We start from the raw sequence: 19,182 nt of genomic DNA on the forward strand, positions 1-19,182 counted from the left end.
ATTTTTGGCATGGACAGAGAAGCTTTCATCTTGAAAAAACAAAATGCCTCCCGTTATTCTAATTGCTATCAAATGGAAACTTGCAGACAACGTATAGCTTGTTTCTCATAACTCACCATCATCTAGGTACATCTGGTCCAGTTCCTGGGGCTCCTGTTTGACGGTGATGGCCATCGAAGGGGGGCTGGCATCCTCAGGTAACAGGCTGGGTGAGCTCCCTCCGGCCTGGGCCGAGCCGGCTGCTGCCTGAGCCTGACTGGGGCTGTAGGCCTGAATGAACGGGCTGTCCGCAGTGCCACCAGGTGTGGAAGGGTGGGACACCGGGGAGGATGAGGGGCTGCTGTTGGCATAGATTGGGTGGTAACCATGGGGGCCTGGGCTGTTGAGGTGGATGGGGCTGCCCTGGGAATGAAGCATCCCTAGGGGAGAGTTGTGGTCTGGCGATGCTGGGTGGGCGAGGGCGGGGTGGCCAGGGGTCTCCTGGATGGGGGGCACCACGGGGCCTGGCGGTGCCGCATGGGTGGGGCTGTTGGAGAGGCACTTGCTGTATGCCACGGGGGACAGGTCATGCAGGGTGGGGCTGGAGCTGGGGGACGACGATGGCATGGCAGCATGGCGAGGCGGGCAGGGAGGGTAACCACCAACCAGGCAGGCATCAGGATCAGCTACAGGCATGATGGGAGTGAGCCTGGGCCGGCTGTAATAGGGCTTTGAATGCATTGGCAGTCTTGCAGTCCCCAGAGAATCATATTCATCATTGGGTTCTGTCTTTATTATCGGCACTGGGGGGAAAAAAAGTAGAAAGAAAGGTGGAGATATTAAAAAACGTGCAGGGAATCCACGTGGCGCAATGAGTGCACGAGTGAGGCTGAGTAAAGCAGTGAGCGGGCACAATTGTGGCCGCGATACCCTCCATAATCCAAACAAACAACCACCAGTGGATCTGGGCTCGGTGTCAACTTGGCTCTAACAGAGAAAACCCTCACGCCTCCCAACCGCCACCCCTCTTTACCACACCATGAAAAAAAGCAAAAGAATAGGGGGGAAAGAAAAATGGATGAGTCATCAGTGTGGAAAGCCACAGCTGGCTCTAATAATGAATAAGACCTATTTTCTTTGGACTCTCCTCCAGCTCTGATATCCAATAAAAGCCTACTTTAAAGCACTGGGCTGCTGCTGCTGTTGCTGCTGCTGCTCAAGGAGCCCAGGACCCCAAGGTTTCCTCCACACTCTAGAAGTAATTGTTTCTCTCAGGACCAAAAGATAGAGGGAGAGTGAAAAAAAGGAGATGATTTGATTTTGATTAGGCCGCCTGAGCTCTTTAAGAGCCTGTAGAGTTGCGCCTGTGGTTTCAGGAGCTTCAGGCCTCAGCTAATGCAGGAGAGTGCAGTGACCCCACTTGATCATACTGCCTCCTCTCTTCTAATTTCTAATCCAGTGCAGACCGTCTGCACTGTTTCCTGATTAGTTCTGATGGACAGGTATCACATGCTTCCTGTGCTGTCAAGAGCAGTTACTGAAAACAACTTTCAATTAATTGAAAATTTCAAAACAGAACTATATGGCATGGGTTGAGAGATGGAGAGGGATCCACATTAACAAGCTCACTGGTGAGTTATTATATTAGTACATATGCAAACACTGTGCCAACACAAAACTAATAGGGCAATGTTAAGATACCCAGATGCATAGCAAAGCTTCTGAGTCACAATGGAGACACTGTTTCTATTTCTACACATTGTTAAAATGCGTTAATGGTTGTGGTAAGCGTTTGATGCCAACCATTAAAGTGTTTTTGGCTAAACTTGCTCCAAGTGACATTTACTCAAAGGCATACATGTCAATAAGAATAAGATGTTTGCGTTTGTACACAAAAGGACCTTGGAGCCGTAGTGAAAGCAAAGGCTGCATATGAAATGCATGAAGCTGTTTTTCAGTGTGTTATTATTTTTGTGGGAGTTGGATTTGAAAAAACATTAATCGCGGCTGTAGCCTCTGGGGTGCTGAGATGTGGTGTAGTGATAACGCAGTAGGGAGCACATTTACGTCAGCCCTGTCTGCTTTCAGAGCCCAGGGACCAGGCCTGGTGTCTTGGGGAGCATCGTAAGGCGAGTCCCATGATGCACGGGCCTCCTCTCTACAGCCTTGGGAATAATGAACAAGTCACATGGTTCACACTACATCCACAGCCACTTCCCTCACTGATTCTGTGTCTCTTCCCTGCCTTCTCTTGAGTCTGAAAAGATGGCACTGTGCCATGAGTGTGATGCCAGAGGTGTTATTATGTGGAAATGTCATAACAAAATTTGATTATTTGTACATTTACGCTTTAATTTCAGAACTGCATTGACCTTTTGTCTTGTGAAATATTTTCCACAGTCCTGTTAAAGGTGATGTATATTTAATTCAGAACAAAAGTCTAGGCCGGCATTGGCTGCACATGGCTCTCACCTTATGTCACAAGCAAACATGAAAGTCACTGGGACGTAATGATGGCGGCTTGGATTGAAACACAGACAGACGCTCAGTACGCCGTTACTCTACTGTATCTGATACAGCAAATATTTGTGTACTGCTAAATTACCATTTTGAATGTCACATACGTAAAATAAAATAGTCAGAACATTCAAGAATCACCATGCTTAATGGATCCTAAAAAAACTGATAATGTAGCCTCCATGTATGCAATTACAACATTTTGAAAAAGTTTTTTTTTTCTATTTTAAATGCTGTGGTTCTGAAGTTCTACTTGAAATCCCAAAGTAAGACGTTTTATCTGAGTACAGCACGCATATTTACCAGTCCTTCTGGTTAGCGATGATTTACACCAAAGAAAAAAGAGGGATTAATGAGGCAAACTGCCTTACGTTGGTGACTGCAGTTTATGCTGAATGTCCTCCTCAAGATTAAACAAATGTGATGTACCAAGTCACAAGATTCTTTGCCTGTAACCAAAACCAACAACTGGAATTTAATTTAGGAAAATAGGGTGAATCAGCAGTATCTCAAAAGGGATGGGATGCTTTTGTCCTTTGCAGTGCCACTTTGTAATCCAGTTAGAGTTTATTTTTAAAGAGGAGTTTGGTTTATTGCAGCTTAAAGTTTTCATTCCCAGTGAGCTAATTTGTCAACATTACTTTACCGTATGCCTTCTGACTATGAGCAAGACTGGCGAAACAGGAAATCAAATCAAGTTGGGCTAATGGACTTTCTTTTAACTTTCATTTTTTCCCCCCAAGATTCTCCCTGCTCTGCTACAGATATAAACAGAGGTCTCCCTCCAGCTCGATCCATCTGTGTGTCTCCTTTCCACTTTGTATGAGAGCTGAGAAAACAGATTCACCAGGCGAGTCCCGACTTCAGCTGGCTTCTATTTCCTCCCAACCTGTGGGTTATGGCCCACAGACAGTTGATGTTCTGCACATGGTTTTCTCTCCATCTCTGGCAGTTTCCCTCTGTCTACTCGTATTAAACTGATCAGGTCTGATCTGGGTATTTTATTGAGCACTTGTTTCCTCTGAAGGGAATGGGAATCGTGACATAGATGTGTATGTGCCTGGATCAGTCTATTTGATCAAGAAAGGGCAAGCAAAAAGGGCTTATGTAGAATTAGAAACTACCCCCCAAAGGAGACCCTCTGTACTCGTAGCCATTGGGCAAGGGGATTATAGGATGCAAAATCTTCCGATTCTCATTTCCGATGTGTGTCGGCTGTGATATGACATTGTCGTGCCACTGGGAAAAAAATCAGGAAAAATCGTGTTGCAGAAATGCTGAACTCGCCAAACAATGTGAATCTGCAGTGACATTTAACATGGAGCAGGTGGTGGTTCATTAGCTCAAAAGGTACCTGGTGCACCATGTCCCACTGTGTAGGCAATCTGGTCACCCAGTATACTGTTGGCCTTAGTGTGCTGTAGGTGAGTCTGAGTAAACCCCAAGCTGTAGACCCGACAGAAACAGTTCAGTCTTTGTCCGATTTTTGGAAAAAAAAAACATGACTGTGCAAATATTTACAAAAAGAGAACAATGTGTGGTTCATTAACTTTTCCTGTATGTGTCATCGAACATGTTTCTGACTTTCCCCCTTCCAGCTCCAACCACAAACCAATGCAGCGGAGGGAGTCGGCACCCGTTTGCGTTAAGAATAGAACTTGATATTACAGAGGAATCTCCAAACGGCCTGTAAAAATAAAGGGGTTCCGAGAAGTTCTTCGCTCAAGCTTTGGTCATTGCCAGGACTTTTTTGCCATTTGTTGTTTAATGTGGTTGGTAAAAACTGTTTCTTATTTGAAGAGCGACACGTCACATCTTTACTCACGAAAGAATGATTGGAAGGGAGCTTGGAAAAGCGGGGCTCATTCCGGGAGCCAGACAAGGACACTTGTACTGTGTGCATCTCGACATCACAGACGAGCAAACCACAAATACTGCCGATGGAATATATTAACAGCATATGTCTTCTCGATCCATTGGCTGCAGGCAAAATCATATTCAATAAGTAAAAGCAAAACCTTGACATAATTAGCCTTACTGTTTGTTATGTATTTAAAGTCATAAATCTTACTGTCTGTCGCCGAATGAGGTCACTCAATGGTGATTGAGCCCATAGCAAACTGATGAAAGCCCTTGCATTTGCAAAATTATGAGCTGGGTGTCTATGGCGACATTCCCAAGACAAATCACAAGTTGCCCCCAGATTTTCCATTAGCCAGCAATGGTTGATGGGCAAGGGAGAGGTAGGCGGAGCTAATGCAACAGACTCAGCTCATTTGTAAAGTGGCTAGTACTGTTTTTTTTCTGGTCTGTTAATTACCGCTTTTTGCAAAAGGTGCCACCAAAGAGCACAAAACAGAGATATTTTGAACTGTAGATTAAATTAATTAGAATCACAACTAGATATTTTGTATTAGACAATAGAAAGCACTATGTCACTCTTTTTGTTGATGTATCGAAAGCTACATGATACAAAATCAACTGTATCTCCCTCCTCCTGCAAAGATGATCAAAAATGTGATTTTATCAAAATCAGAATCAGATGCTTCAACAGTTACCTCTCTGACATACAGCAGTGTGTAAAAAAGTGAATAACGTTAGATTTCAATAGGCTTTCCACAAGGTTCAATCTTTGGACCAATCCTGTTCACTATTTATCTAGATAATATAGTCTTATCTTTGCACATCTGTAATATCCACCTTTTGCACTATTTTACTGTTGGGCTGACTATAAAATCTCCCACTGCAAACCTGCTGCTTTCTTTCTATGCAAGGTGCACTTCTAGATCTCAGACTTGTATTGAATGCATAAAAAGCAAAATGCTTGCTCCAGAGCCAAAGGCATTGACTACAGTACTAAATCTGCACTTTAAATGTAAAGCCATTCAGAGTCGCTTTTTATCAATATTTAGGCATCTAGATTGACAATAAATATACCTTTAAATTAAATATTGATGCACTAATAGAAAAAAGCAGTTTTATATGTAGTCTTGTTTGTAGGCTTATGGAGGCAATCTTTCTCTCAGTGTTGTCTACCATTCAGCCCTTAGATTTATATCTAGAGACATTGATAGCGCTCATCACTGTATTCTTGATTAAAAAGTGGGTCGTCCTTCTTTTTACAATAGAAGACACCATCATTTTGTTTTATTATTCTATTTATCACTTTTGTATGTTTTTTATTAATTATTTTTTTCATTTAATTAGTAAGTATCACTGGTATTATGAATTTTAGTTTAAATTTAACTTTCTGGAAAGCTTAAGGTCAGGCTGTTTTGTTCACTAAAGCCAAACCGAAGGATTGGTTTGCTCATAAAAACATTTGACTTTTGTGCTCTCTGACATACTGTACAGTGTTGATGGCAAAAGGATGTTTGTGACTGACTCAAATCCTGTTGTAACATCACAATGGCAATGTTTCAACAGGTCTGCCACTGAGGTTTATCTTTAGCTGTCAGCTAGTAAGAGTGAGAGCAGCTATGACTGGAGACTGCATCTGATAATATGTTATAATTTCACGTCGGAGACAGGGCGAGTCACGGAGAAGATAAGAATCTGCTTACATATTATTGAAATAATATTGATTTTCCTTTGAGCTGAGAGGAATACAGCATTTTGAAACTAGCTATCATTGTTTCAGCATCAGTATGTGCCCACTGCATTTGCATTAAAGAATAACACATGACCTGAATGGAAAATAAAGGTGGTTTTCACTCGCATCTGTGTCCCAGAGTGTTTGCTTCATCCTTCCGCTGTTTCAAACAAGTCAGGCTATTTAAAGGGTTGGGTTTGCCTTTTTATAGATGAGCAGACACCAGAGTGTGAAAGAAATGTTCTCTCTAAACAACGTCAGTGACCACAACTGTGCTTGAAGTGGGACAGCGGGCCGGAAGAGTCTTTTCATACAAGCGAGCAAAAAAAGTGTTGACAACAGTGTGTGTGTATGTGTGTGTGTGGGTGTTCTCCGCCCCAGCCCACCCCGAGTACCTGGCCACAGTGTTGGTTGTTTCTCTCAGTGTTGACACACACACACACACACACACACACACACACACACACACACACAGACTGAAACCCTCAAAAGCAAACAGCTTCACTAGGATTTCCTCATTCTTTGTTATTGAAACCATGCATGTATTACTGTCATCATTGTCACAGAGGGTCTGTTTACACTCATTATAACCTTTATACAGTTTTCTTTGTAAATGCATTTCAGTCAGTGTGTACTAATTAGTCACAATGTTGGCATCATGAGAAAATATATTTTATTGCATTGATATTTGTATTTATATCTCTAATAATCAGTTTGTCAGTCTTTGAACTGTTGTTTAAATGGACTGCACTTTTTTTTTTACCATCCTTCCTGACAAAAACTGAGCCCGCCACAGCTTCTGATATACGTTTTGTGGATGGAATGCATAGCAAGTGGTGAATGGTGAAATACTATTATTTCTGTACCCATAAGTTGTCTCAGCTGTTATCCAGGACAGTTTTAATGTTACACTTTTCTTTGATTAAAAATACCCATTATTTGTTGTTAGACATCTTGTGTATCTTAATGTGTGTAATCAAAAGTGTGGTATGTCTCAAAATAAAACTCAATAACTTGTGATTCGTGGTCTGTTTGGCTGTAACACTTGTGAGTTAATTATGCTCCTCTGCGAAGACATTGGCCCCGCTTGTGTGGTCCACACTGTACTTGTGGTTTACTTGGCAACAAAAGAGAGAACACAACAAGTCATCTTTTAATTAGAGCTGTGTTTATGCTCAGGGAAATGACTTCGAGATGCATAGTGGAAGCTGATAAGGTACTATATCTCCCTTTCTCTGTCTCCCTCCCTTCTTTGCGGAAGTCCTGTATATGAAATGGATCTGCTATATATGGACACGGTTTGTCAGCCCTACACTGGTCCAGTTACCCACAATGAACTCGTTCATCATATAATCAGACATCTCCAAATAGGGCTTTGCTCTACTTTCTCTCAGAGCCTCGTCCAAAATCCCAATCACTTATCTCCTGTTCCCATAAATACATCTGCTGATAATCTAAATGTCACATCTTATTAACAGCGGTAGACATAAAACACAATACTGCTCACCCAACAGCATTAGACCCATTTGACACTGATCAATGAATACAAGATACCATTGTTTTGATCCAATGGATTTTCACTGGTTATCACCAAAGGGTCTGGGGTCTTATAAATTGAAGGAAACTGGTTGGAATCCCTGAAACAGCTGATTACAATCAAATTTTTATTATACATTCTCTTTGTGTTTACGCCACATATGAACAAAAAATGCACATATGAGGAAAAATTGTTTCCCAGTTTTTATTGATTTGAGGTCAGCCTCTTTTCTCTTCTCTCCTTTGATCTCCATGTTTCGCTTAGGGCGGTTAGCTCACCGCTAACTGCTACTAACTGTTGCTGCAGTCAGTTAGCGTATTGATGTTTACACCGCTAGTACTTGTGGAGATTGGTGTGGCATTGTGCCTGAACCAGAGCTGGCTAAGCAGGCAATGCAACCTGGTGCTTCAGCCCCATTGTAGAGGTGAAGAGACTAAAGATGATGTTTTGAGAAAAATAAGAAGAGAGTGACCAAGCAAGAGGATGCCAGACAAGATTCAATCTTGACTGGCTTTTAGAGAGCTTTGTGAAACAAAACACTGCAAAACTGATGCTAAGCTAGTCTTCTTGCTGTTGGACTAGTGAGTGATATTAGCTGACTTTCTCTGCCTTATGTTGTTGCACCTGCTTGATGGTTGAATGAGTTGTTGTCTGGTTTTTGATCATAAGAAACATAACTAATCATTACAAATGCATGTGTCATGCACCCACATCCTCCTCACTCTTCAGCTGTCAGATTCAGCAGTGACAAAGTATGAGGACAAACATCACTTGGTTGTTGCTAATGGCAGAATTTTTTTTTAGAAAAATCGATAGTTGTCCAAATGGATGATAGTAAGCAAAGGTCTGATGCTAGTATGTCATATAATGGTGATTAGAGAGCTGAGATGTTGTCAAGATAATGTCATAAAAACCAAAGCAGATAAAGCACTCCTCAGCACTGTGTCAGTGCTTTTCTGCCAGAGTTAGAGCTATATGGACAATAGGCAACAAGCCTGAGCTTCTGTGCTTTGATAACGTACTATGAAGCAACATTAACCTCTTCCTTTATACAATGCCTAGCTGTAATACATTTAATCTACACATACAGTAATATTGTAAGGTAACTTTGTACTTAAAAATAGTTAAAAGGCACTGAACTCCTGACTGCTGATCAACAGCCAACAGGAACGGACTATGGCACTTTAAATGGGAAGCATTGATTGGTTTAAAGAAGAGCAAGCATAGTCATAGCTTAGTCAACCTTCTCTGAATACATAAAGATAAAAAAAATTGTATACCAGCCAGATGGTTGAAAGTCATACCAAAGCTGATATCTCACCTGCGTCCATTGTGAAAAGTCAATAGCTCACAATGTAATTTTGAAGCTGAACTCTTCTCTAAACTCTCAGCAATACATTCTTCAAATTCCAATGTGAAAGCCATCTATAAACACTGAGGCCAGGGACATATGATAAACACAGAGAGAGGTATTCCAGGGTTTTCAGGTTGCTACATGAATGACAGGGCAGAGCACTAGTTGCATATGTGTGTAGATGTGTATTTGTGTGTTGGTGAACCAGGGGGGGCATTGTGTGAGGTGGGGTGTGAAAGTCAGGTCGCCAGGGGATTGACTTCTCTTCATCAACAGCGCTCGGAGGCTCTGTCACTCAGCAGGTACACCTCATCGCTGGGGAACGTGGTCTCACTACAGAATAAACACACCTCACATCTTGTGCTCTCACTCACAGGCAACAGCCAAGCAGTGCCAGACATAACATAAAAAAACGGCCAAAAACTGGCTGCAAATTTCAAATGGCATGTTGACGGCTGCGGTAAACTACAGTGGACGGATGTCAAGACCTGGAGAAATATTCTACTTGAGCTTGCGAAAAGCATACATGTCTTTCAGTGTCACTTGCGATAAAAAAAGGTGGGAAATATTTATGATGATTACCGTTAGGAGGCAGGTAGGTGAAGCGCTGGTACTGGCTCCTCTTCCTCTTGCCGTTGCAGACGTAGAAGTTAACGTGCACCGGGCTGGATATTCTCTGGTTCCTGTACGGCGGGATCTCCACAACAACAGTGCTCTGAAATACAAATAAGGTACAATAAAATATTTCATCTTTATCAGATATTAAGGCTGCTTATATCATCAAAAAGAATAGTGCATTAGCTGAATTTACTCGTCTGATGTCATGGCACTCTTACAGCAAATGCAAGTTTGTAGTACAACTCACAACCAGCAGCATATTAATCAACAGCTATGTTTATTTAACAGCTGGCCTATATTTAGGATATTGTTTCCAAGAGAGTGGTCTGGGAACTGGTCTAAATGAGCTTGTCTGGACTGTGTAGACGCAGTAGTTGAGCCCATGAGGTTGGTCCAGTGCCCGTGTTCGTCTCTGAGGAAAACCCCAGGGCTGCAGCTTTGTCCCTGTACAGCACGAGAGGAGAGAGGTAGCCGGCTTATTTGTTTGCAAAGCCATGCCTCCCTGTGGAGAGTCTCGCCTGTCCCCCTCCCCCCTCCCCCCTCAGGCCAGACCTCGGCAAGTCTGGACGGATGTGAACTTTCGACTGCTTTCTTTTTGACAAGGGAACATAGAGGGAATTTGTCTCAGTGTGTCTAATTTCTGGGATGGCTGTCTTGTCTTTTGTGGGGGTCTAAACCACCAGACTGCATAAAAATAATGGACGTAGCCACCATGACGTCACCTATTTGTTTGGTTTCCTTTTCACCTTCACCATCTTGTTTTTACAAGATGTTCTTTTTTTTACAACCAACGTATGCACAGGATGGATCGGGAAGTTTCTGGCCACTTGTACTTTCGGTGACCACCAGGATCATATAGACCACAATTTCCATGTCATAAATTAGGTGAAATTTTCTATTTTGCTAAACAAAGCACACTGAGCACACACTTAACATCTACACATTATTTATTACAAAAAACATTCTACTCATGATTTTGGGTTCTGCACTTATGGTAATACAGTAGGACGGGAGGATAGGGAGAATGAGCAATGCATAGGAGATTGGTGCTGCCAGTCATAAACACAGCCTCTGATTAGTCAACAGACCTAACAAGAAAGATACTCTATATGGGATCATAATTTTCCAACTGAAGATCATGATGTTTGGGAAAACACTTTAAACTAGAAAAATCTGAAGAAGAAGAATTTTCCTATTGACTTTCATATAATCAGGCTTGCAACCAATGGAGTCATGGTTTCAAGTTCGAGAGTCTCAATGAGAAAATGAGAAATATTCCAGGTTTAGGGCACTTCTGTATTGGCTGGTTGCTGCTTGGTTTAAACAGGTCAGAATAGGACACTTTGACAGGAAGCAGGTTTTTGTTGGTCATCACTGTGGATGGGGGGAGCCATGGGGTAGGTGGGTGGGGGGGTTGGAGGTGAGGGGCCTGAATCCTCCGCCCCAGTCTGCCCTCCAGATGACGACAAAAAAAACATGCAGGTGGCTGATTGAGTGTGTTAAATGTGTGTGTGTGTGTGTGTGTGTGCACATGGCTTTCCCCTCTCTATTCTAACCAATGAAAGTTAGCACGCTCTGGATGGCAATAAAAACACAGTCCGACAGGCAGTCTGGAGCACTTTAGGGTAGTCTGGTGACATAAGAGCAAGGCCAGGGCTCTCTTTCTGTCTCTCCCTACTTGTTTGTTAGATCTACAAATAAACACACTGTAGTATTTGTCTTTCATCGACCTCGCCTCCCCACACTGCTGCCCCCGGCCGAGCCTTGCACGCCCGCTAATTTTCCAGCATCTGGGACTCCAGCCATAGCAAATCAGCCAGCCCTACAGGCCAATTAGACATCAGAGTCCATATTTACCCTCCTGATGCAACCGAGTCATTTACCTGAGTCAAATAGAAGCAACAACAAGGAGAAAAACACCCTCAAGTTGCAGCATTTAGATGCATGTGTTTTATTTTAGACCCTGTGCAAGTGTGAATTGCCTCAGTTAGTTTACACAAAAAAGGGGGAAGCGGGGAGGGGGATGAGACGCCGCTGATGAAAGGCATCAGCAATTCAAAACATACTGTCATCAGACACAAGCAAACAGGTTTTCGCAGATCCTGTGCTCGACTTTCCTCATTGAAAGCAGACCTAACGAACCTCAGTGAAGTCTTAATTAACTCCAGAGCCCCAGCAGCTTTCTGTGACACGTAGAACAACATTTGCTTCATTCCCTCTCCTGACGATTCCTTTTTATATTAACACAATCAAAATGTGTGGCTGGGCGTCAGTAAAAATGAGTGTGCTGGTTTATTTTCTCATTACGGCTCTCATGAAAAGCAGCAGGTAAGAGCAGGGGTGTAATCCACTCTTGGCTGCATGATCCCAGCACAGACGAGGTGTTTAAGTCCAATTCATCACACCACAACACTCTGCTGTGAACTAAACGTCTGGCTATGCTGGAAGGACTGTGGCGTGAGTGTGTGTGTGTGTGTGTGTGTGTTTATGCTTCTATTTTGTAATCCGTGTGTGTGTGTTTTTCTGCATATTAGGGGCAAAAACAATATGACAGGCAGTGTTTACTCCGTTAGGGCACAGAGATTTTGTGAAAATTCCATTCAGGATTGCATGGGCTAATCATCATTGTCTATGTTGCAACTTGTAATGCCTTAGCAAAGGTTACATCATTACAGGGGACAGATGAGGAGGAGACAGAGAGGAGAGGAGAAAGTGTCAAGGGAGGGTGGGACTGAAGACAGCGGGAGCATATTCAATGAGTCACATCAGTGGGGTGCACTTACATTTTTGACGGAGTCCTTGTCAACTTTGGCTTCTGTCTCCCACAGATGATGCCCATCTGTTGGCAAAAGAAGAAATACAATATTTAATATATGATAGAAACAAGATGGATTTTCGGTGTCGGGTGGCTATACTCTATAGATGTTTTGTGTATCAGTAAAGAGGAAGATGTGTGTGCTTGGGGAGTGGGTTAGGATTTTAGGGCTTTAATCATCCTGTTCAGTGTAGCGCTGAAACAATTAGTTGATTAAACAACTTTTCAAAGTGTTTGATTGACAATGTAATCCATTGCATTTATTATGTGTGATAATGTTGAATGTTATTCTATGTAATTGTTTAAGAGCACGCTTTTGAGTACCTTTGTATAGTTATATTGGTGCACAATCCACATAATAACGGTCTATTTTTGTTCTATCTTAAAAAGTCACTATACCGGTAATCTGCAAATTTCCCTCTCTAAAATCAGCATTAGCATTGGTCTCAGAAATCCAAAATCGGTCAGGCTTTAAAAACCGCAAAACAATACAAAGAGAAGATTTAGTCATTTTATGATTTGGACAACTTCATACAAAAAATCATGAAGTTTATCTCTGTTTAATCTTCAACTGGGACTGGCCACTCTCTTATTCTGTCTTTCTCCGTTAAATTCTTCACTATTTTAATCACTTCATTAAATCCTTGATTAGATACTTTATTTCTTCTCCTCCCTTATTTCTATTCTTAACTCTGCTCTGAGAAATAAAGAAAAAAAAAACAGCAGCTTTTTTTATTCTCTCTTTCTTCTCATCTCCATCTTGTTGTGGTAAGGAGGTTTCCCTTGCTGCCATGCAATAAAAAGGCCTGAGTTACTGCAGCTGTTGGGAGCCTGCAGAAGCTCAGCTCACATTCTTTGGGTTTTCTCTGTGATTTCATGCCACACCTTAGCGAACAGACTCTATGTGCTCTGCTAGGGCAATCAGCACCGACCACAGTGCAGCCAACCCCCCCCTCCCCCCATTTTTTTTTTTTCAGAAGCGATGATTCATTAAGGCTGTCAGAAATAGAAGTGACACAGAACAGTCTTTGTGTCACTGGCACACCATGTGAGCCAATAGCATGGGCACTGTGGCACTGCTACTGTATGTTAGCTGGGGTGAGCAGCAGCTGTGCCTTTATGGACAGAAACTCTGGGACAGGAAGCCATCAGATAAGATAATCAGAGCCAGTTTCCAAATAACTGATAGCAGAAGTCCAGCAGCTCTGGAAGATGTAAAACTCTCGTCTTTTTCCAAAGCTTTATGTTTTTCACATCATGCAGCAAGTGAAAGAATAAAGGATCTCAGTCACGGTTGGCTTATTATTGGTGATCTGTGGTAGTGGGGGCGGTGGTCAGCTTTATTATTCAGAGCGAACATCAGTAGATATCTCTTTCCAAAACGGCCATATTAAAACCGAGGGAAAGAGAAAAACAGACGGTGGACAGATCAGATAAGGCTTTTCTATTTGAACTGGGGGAAATAAGAGTTGCATATGGAGAAATGTGACTCGCTGTAATGGAGATGATGACCGGGGGAATAGAAGCAGGGCCCTATAGGACTGCCGTGGGGCGCAGCAAAGATATTCTGAATGTGGCAGGTTGATTGAGACACACAGTGCTGTGAAGTGTCTCGGAGAATGGAAGGGCAATTAGAGTGAGCAGAGACAGGGAGAAGGTCAGAGAAAGGGAGAGAGACAGAGACAAACAGAGATGAGCGTTCCTCATGTTACGTCTAGGGGAACCAAGAGGGAATCTCACCCGCCTCCGCTCTGGGAGACACTCCAAGAGGGAAACCTTAGACTACGACGTCAACCCCAACCTCCACTAGTAAACATGTTTTTCAAACTTTTCTTCTTCTTTTTCTCCCTCTATCTTTCTCAGTCTCTCACATTTTACACCTCTCTGTCACAACTTTACCTCATCAGAATTAAAGAATTGGGATGGGGCCACATGTGGCATACCTATGCGAGTAAGAGAGCGCTGTACGACTGATAACCACAGAACTTTCCGTTCACTCCTTCTTCCCTGCAACATCTGCAAAATGCTTCTGTTCCCGACAACACCTCCTCCTTCACGCAGCCTCCGCCCACGCGTAATGCACACACACTCACACACACAGATGCAGGCGCATGCACGCACGCAGCCACAGTATCCTCTACCTTTTGTTCATGGCCTTCAACTTGAATGATAAGAGGGGGAAGCACGGAACAATAGGTGGTATAGGAGCTGGGTCTGGAGAAGTCTTGCTATAATCCAGTCACGTTTAAATGAATGGAAGCCCACGGACAAATAGAAACACTATTTCTCTACATGACTCACTTGTGCAAATGATATCCACAAAGACTAACACCAACACAGACAACCAGGACAACACGCTCATTCATCAGTCAAGCAGACCACATGTAGGGTGAGGCTTCTTGGAGTCTATTCTTGACAACAAATACTGTAATGTTGTGTAAATGGTGATAACGCAGCAACAGTGTTGTTGTTGTATCACAAACAAATACTCTCATTTGTCATATTTTTGTGCAGTCAAGTTTGGAGAGTGACAAAGATGTAAAGACCTCCATCTGTTCAACAAAAGGCAAAGTACCACTGCAGACACCAAATATATATAAATAAGCCACACAAAGCTGAGTAATGGCATCTTTGTCCTCATAATGACCCTGCAGGTTTTAGCTTCCTAGAGGTGATTTTTTTTCGCATTCTTAAAAATTTTGTGTAGTGAACAACAACCTCCACTGACCAAAGAGAAAATTTTTGAGAATGGAAAATATGATTCACGTGTCTAATTGCAGAGGTTGTCTTGTGAAACAACCCAGACATATTTTGCAGCTAGGTCTCTTTTCCAGCGAGAATTTTCAGAAGTGTTTTTCACTCTTTCCTGTTTACATACGTCACATTTATTTTCCGTTTTAGTGCCGTTCTGCTGCTGCTGCTGCTGCTACTGAAAATGCTTCAGTAATTTTACACATATTTCCACAGCAATTACCTTGTTGTCCACTGAGGAGCACAGCCAAAAGGCCAAAGGGGTTCCCCCATGACTGATTCCAGAGGTGCAGCTGCTTTCTACTCTGTAGTACCTGACCTTGCCAATCTCAGGAGTGGTGAAACTGGAGAAAAATGGGTCTGCTTCAGATTGAGAGGCTTTTGTATAAATTATGACTTGACAGTAGATTCCTGATGGGTTTATAGTCAGGAAGTGAGTTATTCTTGGTGTAAAACAGGGAACGCGTGAGCTGACTTGACCTGTGGGTGCAGGCTGAGGAGAAGGACGGCCAGTAGAGACGGATTTGATCCTTTTATCAAGACTCCAGATGTGTGGCATTGAAAATGATCTAAAGACTGAGAGGGATGGCGGGAAGGTCATCCAGATTTTTACATTTGTATAAAATGTGTGCTCATATGGAATACATCCATGTTGGTTGCTCTCCATGGTGTATCGCGCAGTATATCAAAGCAAAGGGAAGATTACTGCAGGACCCTGACTTAAAATCCCTCAGACTGAATATATGTTGAAGAGGAGTGCAGAGAGGTGCCGTTTTAGTTTTGTCCTGGATCTTTTAACCATGAAAAGCACGACTTTCAACCTTCTGACGGTTCTTGAGCAGATCATGTGGACTAACCAGATCCTCTGTGCAAATGGTAAGCCATGATTCATTTGGCTGAGACAAAGTTTTATTTTATTTAGTTTTAGTTTATTTGGTTGAGACCAAAAATAGTAGTAAAACAGTGAGTAAGTTGTGATAAAAATGCCCTGAAACTGCTTTTGCAGACAAGCAGGACCAAACATCCCATGCATTGAGCAATGTTCCAACAAGATATATCATTCTTCTTCTTCCAATTCCAAACGATCTCTCTCTAATTTAAACCACCTATCTTACTACATGTTCAGACTAGAAGGGCAGACCTCCATCAAGGCCATGCCCTGTCTCGCTGAACAAAAGTGAAGTTCATGTATTTGCCCTATGATTTGGATATGTTTCACAATTCTATGGTCTCTTCCTTGGTCCATACTACCATTTACCCAATAAGATACATGAAAATCGGGCACATAGTTTTTCTTGTAACCCTGCCAACAAATAAAAAAAACTAACAAACAGAAGGACTTAGTGGAGGACAATCTAGACATATTTCTGTTATAATACAGGTACAATTTATAGATGTGTCCAAAGCGGAGTGCACTGGCCTGCTGCTGATACAACTTTACATAACAAAAGAAATACATTTGATTGAGGCAAAGGCTTTGAAGGTAAGTGGCAAACTTTCAGTTCTATTTTACATAAGCTTCACACTATAATAGGACACTATAAGTTTGACTTTGTATCCCCACAATGAAGATCTGTATAATACGGCTTGCCTCAGCTTGCCAAATGAATCTCATTAAAGGGGGCAGAGATGTCTACCGCTCCAATACTGTATGTCGCGGTTGGCTCCATTGGGTGTACTGACCCATTAATTTCCCGTCGGTACAACCTTAGACCTGCAAGAGTTAATGCATGATTCATGGGGGATGGCAAAGGAGCATGGGAGGTTAAGCCCCTACAGCTCTGTTATAGGGCTCCACCTAGAACTACAATTATTATAAATAATCATTGATTTTGGTGCAGTACACCATCCTAATTAGACGGGATACTGTAACGCACACTTCTCTAATCTTTAGCCTGAAGCAGGGGTGGAGGCGGACCTTGGACTGCCATAGTGGCAAAATATGAGCCAAGATTATGCAGGTTTTACTAGCCTGAAGCCAAAAGGGCAGTCTAGACATACCGCTAGAAGTACAATACATCGACCGATTTGTCTGGTGTTTAGACTTGCCCAAGGTAGAAGTGTTCGATGAAGTATAAACAGTCCTATGAATGAACTCTTAACAGTACAGATCACAGTCTGTAAGGCCTGCGTTCCTCGAGTTATGAAGGTATGAGAATCCAAATATTCCAGCCTGTTGCCGAGGAGTTTTCACATGACAAGGGAAATAACCTCGGGGTATTGTTGTGGACTCTGCTGTCCTAATGTTACAGATTATACTGAAGCTGAGCGTTCTCTTAGTCTTGGCTGTGAGCTCGACCGGCCTGAAGCCGAGGTGGAGGAGACCAGACTTTTCCCTGCTGCAGCCCAGGCGTGTGTGGTGCTGCCGAGCTCCAGGCAACGCTCCAATCCGACCAGATGTAAAAACTATCCGGCTCACCAGGGAATTCCCTTACCTCCCCTCTGAGTCAGAGTGTAGGCTTTCCCCAGCTCTCTCTCTCCCTCTGTTTGTCTGTCTGTCTGTCTGTCTGTCTGTCTGTCTCTATTTTCCCTGCCTCTAGCACTCATTCCATCCATGGAAAGGAGGGCAAGCCAGAACGCACACTGCAATAGGTGCGCCAGGTATGTCCTCCAAATCCTGCGCCAAAAGAGTGGTTTGGGCAAACCGAATCACTGACACAACCTCAACACATACATATAATAACAATCTAGCAAAGCTATGCAAAAGAAGATGGAAAGTTTCATAAATGCCCACATTGCGGCTATGTGAGGGGTACAACTCTCCACTGCAGACAAAAAAAATGATAAGACCTATTAAAAATACATGTCAACAATAATTACCACTGAGAAGAATGTTTACATTAGAACAGGGAAAAAAAGTGGACTTCTGGTTGTGGTTTTCGAGTCTATCATTATCTAGCTGTATGTGTGGTCTGTGATGAACTAAAAAACTAGGAAAAGTAGTTATAATAATCGAGCCATTGAAGGCATAAATAAAGTGGATCCATAAAAGTCACATAAATACTTAAAAGCTTTTGTTGGGAGAGAAGTTGACCCTACACTTCATTCTTTATTCATTCACTAAACAAGAGTCGGGAAAATATATGATCACTTTTATCCTCCGATGTCTCAGTACACAAGGTCACAAGCAGGATTTCTAAGGAAGCCCTGTCTTCTTCTTCCTCTCCTCTTCCTCCCGTCTTTCTCTTCCCTCTCTCTACCCTCTTAGGGTCTCGTCTTTTCCGTTTCACCCCTCTACAGGGAATCCCTCGCGGATGACTCACTGAAAACACTTCCTACTGAACAACGCAAACAGGCCCGCGGGCTAACAGCGATAGTGTGCACACACGTACACAACAACAAACACACACACAGTGCAGTGGATACACACGGTTTGCATCAGTTATCCTGTGGGTGACGAAGTGGAGCAGTGGGGATGGACGTGGCATTTGAAAAGAAGAAGTAATTATTTTTTGAGGCGCATTAAGGTCTCCCGCAGTGGCAACAGCTATGAGCTCTGCTCATTTGATACTGAGGACATCTCAGGGGGTAACAGACAGACAATCAAAACAACAGAGTGCAGGAGAGGAGGCAGACAAAGGAAAAATATTATTTAACAGGACAACATCTTAAAATAATACACATCTAGAGATTTTTACAAGGGCTTCCCAAATATACTTCCTAAAAAGAGATATCACCATATCTGCCTTTCAAAGATCATTTGTACTGGTGCAACATTAACTTTTAAACTTTTTATTCACTTAAAAAAAATGTAAATTCAATCCCAGATTAAAAAAAAACGCACATATCTATTTTTCTTTTACCTGTAGTGCTTTTTTATCACTCAATATTGTTTTGGTGTGAGTTGCCTAGTTTTTGAAAGATATTGGCTGTAGAGATGTCTGCCTTTTCTTGAATATAATGCCACGATATGGCATTTCCCTTGCAGGCCTCTATGTGACAAAAATTACATTTGACTCAACAGTAATTTCTCTTTCCAGAAGTCTTGACCCAGTTACTCAAGATACTCCACAGATCTT

The 19,182-nt window shown here is 42.5% G+C and overlaps 1 protein-coding gene across 1 annotated transcript in view; it reads right to left on the reverse strand.

Annotated features, from left to right (window-relative positions):
- The window catches only part of LOC131976564 (nuclear factor of activated T-cells, cytoplasmic 1-like), a 69,236-nt gene that overhangs the window by 21,827 nt on the left and 28,227 nt on the right, over window positions 1–19,182 (reverse strand). The window contains exons 7-9 of the mRNA XM_059339660.1: window positions 12,381–12,436; window positions 9,562–9,694; window positions 117–782 (exon numbers count right to left, since the gene is read on the reverse strand). Coding sequence (XP_059195643.1) covers window positions 117–782; window positions 9,562–9,694; window positions 12,381–12,436 — 855 coding nt within the window. The remainder of the gene's footprint in view (window positions 1–116; window positions 783–9,561; window positions 9,695–12,380; window positions 12,437–19,182) is intronic.

Source organism: Centropristis striata, chromosome 8 (genome assembly GCF_030273125.1).
Source record: "Centropristis striata isolate RG_2023a ecotype Rhode Island chromosome 8, C.striata_1.0, whole genome shotgun sequence".
Lineage (NCBI taxonomy): Eukaryota > Metazoa > Chordata > Actinopteri > Perciformes > Serranidae > Centropristis > Centropristis striata.